This window comes from Eimeria tenella, genomic scaffold (genome assembly GCF_000499545.2).
Source record: "Eimeria tenella Houghton genomic scaffold, Eth_scaff4064, whole genome shotgun sequence".
In the NCBI taxonomy this organism is placed as follows: domain Eukaryota; phylum Apicomplexa; class Conoidasida; order Eucoccidiorida; family Eimeriidae; genus Eimeria; species Eimeria tenella.
In genome coordinates, this window is record NW_013544979.1 from 1 (window position 1) to 2986 (window position 2986).

At 56.7% G+C, this 2986-nt stretch overlaps 1 protein-coding gene across 1 annotated transcript; it reads left to right on the forward strand.

The window, feature by feature from the left end:
* Window positions 1–227: 227 nt before the first annotated feature.
* ETH_00033785 (uncharacterized protein) lies at window positions 228–935 on the forward strand (the record flags this gene model as incomplete). The annotated part of the gene is made up of 2 exons (XM_013379841.1): window positions 228–290; window positions 777–935. Coding segments are annotated over 2 exons (222 nt in total), but the record flags the coding sequence as incomplete, so codon positions are not given.
* Window positions 936–2986: the final 2051 nt, after the last annotated feature.

Genomic DNA, 2986 nt, shown 5'->3' on the forward strand with positions numbered 1-2986 from the left:
GCCCCCAAACCCTAAACCCTAAACCCTAAACCCTAAACCCTAAACCCTAGTTCAGCCTAGACACCGAGAGTCCTAAGCCCTAAACCCTAAACCCTAGTTTGCCCCCGAATCACTGCGGTGGCAGCGCACCCCGCGGGTCTCAGAGCCCAAACCCTCAAGACTCTGCAGCCTGAGAGGACCTTTTAGGGTTTAGGGTTTAGGGTTTAGGGTTTAGGGTTTGTTTTCAGAGCTTCACGGAGGACTACGACCCTGTGTTGGCGGCGAAGCTGGAGGAAGCTGCAAAGTTCAAAGTGAGTCCCTTGGCTCATTAGGGTTTAGGGTTTAGGGTTTAGGGTTTAGGGTTTAGGATTTGACATTGCAGGGCATAGAGCCTTTGCTGGAGGCTTCTAGGGTTTAGGGTTTAGGGTTTAGGGTTTAGGGTTTAGGGTTTAGGGTTTAGATGGGGGCGACTTGCTGGAGGGCGCGGCGCCCTGCGGCCTGCTGCGGGTCTTTCGCCCAAAACCCTAAACCCTCATTCTCAAACCCTAAACCCTCATTCCCAAACCCTAAACCCTCATTCCCAAACCCTAAACCCTAGCCAGGCCTAACGCCAGCCAAAACGCTGATCACGAAACCCTCGCTAAACCCTAAACCCCAAACCCTAGTCCCTAAACCCTCGAACAGCCCGCATTGCTGCCCGCGCACCCCTCAAACACCCCCCGCTGCCCCCATCCCCCTAAACCCTAAACCCTAAACCCTAAACCCTAAACCCTAAACCCTTGCTGCGGTGAATGAAGGCCTGCAACGAGCTGCTCTTCTGGAGACTCAATTTCGAAGCTTCAGCTCCTTCTCTTTTTGCTGCCTTCTTGGAGCGTGCGGAGCAGCAGAAAGGCGAGCAGCAGCAGCAGCAGCAGCAGCAGCAGCAGCAGCAGCAGCAAATAACAAATGAAGAATAGAAACAAATAGTAGCAGCAAACAGTTGGGAGGCAGCAAAGTTAGCAAGTAAAGCAGCAGCAGGAATAGAGACAAATGATTTGTGCCCCCAAAACCCTTCAGCGAATAGCAGCAGCAGCAGCGGCAGCAGCAGCAGCAGCAGCAGCAGCAAGTGCCTTTTGCTGCACTGCAGACCGCTCAAATGAAATTCAAACGGAAAACCCTGAAGTCCCTGAGGCCCTCAAACCCTTGGCAGACGCCGTGTCAGTAACTTGCTTCGAGGGTTTAGGGTTTGGGGTTGCGGCTAGGGTTTAGGGTTTCGGGCTGTGGCTAGGGTTTAGGGTTTGGGGTTGCGGCTAGGGTTTGGGGTTTGGATTTTCTCCGAGGGTTTGGGGTTTGGGGTTGTCGCTAGGGTTTGGGTTGCGGCTGGAGTTTGGGGTTTGGGGCTTCAGCGAGGGTTTAGGGTTTGGGGTTGCGGCTAGTGTTTAGGGTTTGGGGTTGCGGCTAGGGTTTAGGGTTTGGGGTTTTGACTAGGGTTTAGGGTTTGGGTTTTAAGGGAAGCGCAGCAGCGGGGAAGAGTTGCTCGCCGGTCCACCGCGGGGCTAAGGATTCAGAGATTAGGGTTTAGGGTTTAGGGTTTAGGGTTTGTGGTTTAGGTACTCGGAGTGGCTAGCTGCTGCTGCGCAGCCACTCAAAGGAGAGCTGCAGCAGCTTTTGAGTCGCTGGGGCCTTTTGGTGGCCAACGAAGAGCCCTCAGGCAAAACTCAACAAGACGAACCTAGCTAGCTGGCTAGCTAGCTAGTTAGCTAGCTGGCTGGCTGGCTGGCTAGCTAGCTAGCCAGCTAGCTAGCTGGCTGGCTAGCAAGCTAGCCAGCTAGCTAGCTGGATGGGTAGCTAGCTGGCTAGCTCAGTAGCTAGCTAGCTAGCTGGCTGGCTAGCTGGCTGGCTAGCTGGCTGGCTATCTGGTCGGATAGCTAGCTAGCTAGCTGGCCAGCTAGCCCTTGGCTGTTTAGCTAGTCGTTGGCTAGCTATCCGTTGGCTAGCTAGCCGTTAGTTAGCTAGCTAGGTAGCCACTAGCTAGCTGGCCACTGACAAGCCAGCTGGCCGGCCGCTAGCTAGCTAGCTAGCTAGCTAGCTAGCCGGCCGCCAGCTAGCTAGCCAGCTGGCCAGCTAGCTAGGCAGCTGGTGGCCCAGTTAGCCAGCTAGCTAGTTGCCTAGCTAGCTGGGCAACCTGCCTTCTAGCTAGCCAGCTTGACAGACAGCTAGCTAGGCAGCTAGCCAGCCACTAGCTAGCCACGGCGTCTTGTCGGCCAGCTAGCTAGCTAGCCAGCTAGCTAGCTAGCTAGCTAGCTAGCTAGCTAACTATCAAGCTAGCTATCTGGCCAGCTAGCTAGCTAGCTAGCTAGCTGGCAAGGCTGCTAGCCAAGGCGCCTCGTGCTGGCGACAATCCGATTTTAGTGCTTTTCTCTGGAGCGGGAAACCCCAAACCCTAAACCCTAAACCCTAAACCCTAAACCCTAGAAGTGGCTGAAGGGGATCAAAGTTGAAGTCTAAATGCAAATGAGGCTCAGAGAGAAGCAAAAAAGACCGGCAATGCCTCAAACCCTAAAAGCTGTTTGAGGGTTTGCTGCAGCAGCTCTAAGAAATGGGGCTGGGGCGAGGGTTTAGGGTTTAGGGTTTAGGACCTGCGTGGGGGCCCTGCAAGAGCTGCTGTCAGAGGCTTTGCTGCTGCAGCAAAATGAAAGAAAAGAAGAAGCAGCAGGGCCCACACAAAGGTCTTCAAAAGACCCCAAAGAAAGGCCTGTAGAGGGTACTGAGGGGGCCCCCCCGGAGAGGCTCTCGGGGGCCCCCGAGGGGCCCTCCGAGGGGTCCTCGTGGGGCCCCCGGGGGCCCCCAAGCGGGCCCTCGGGGGCCCCCGGGGGGCCCCCCATGAGGGCCTCTGGGGGCCCCTGGGGGCCCCCAGAGCTCACAACGCGCGTTGCTGTGTGTGGCCCTTCAACTGAACTCGCCGAAAGGGCCCCCAGGGGGGCCCCCAGGGGGGCCCCCAGGGGGGCCCCCAAGGGGGCCCCCAAGG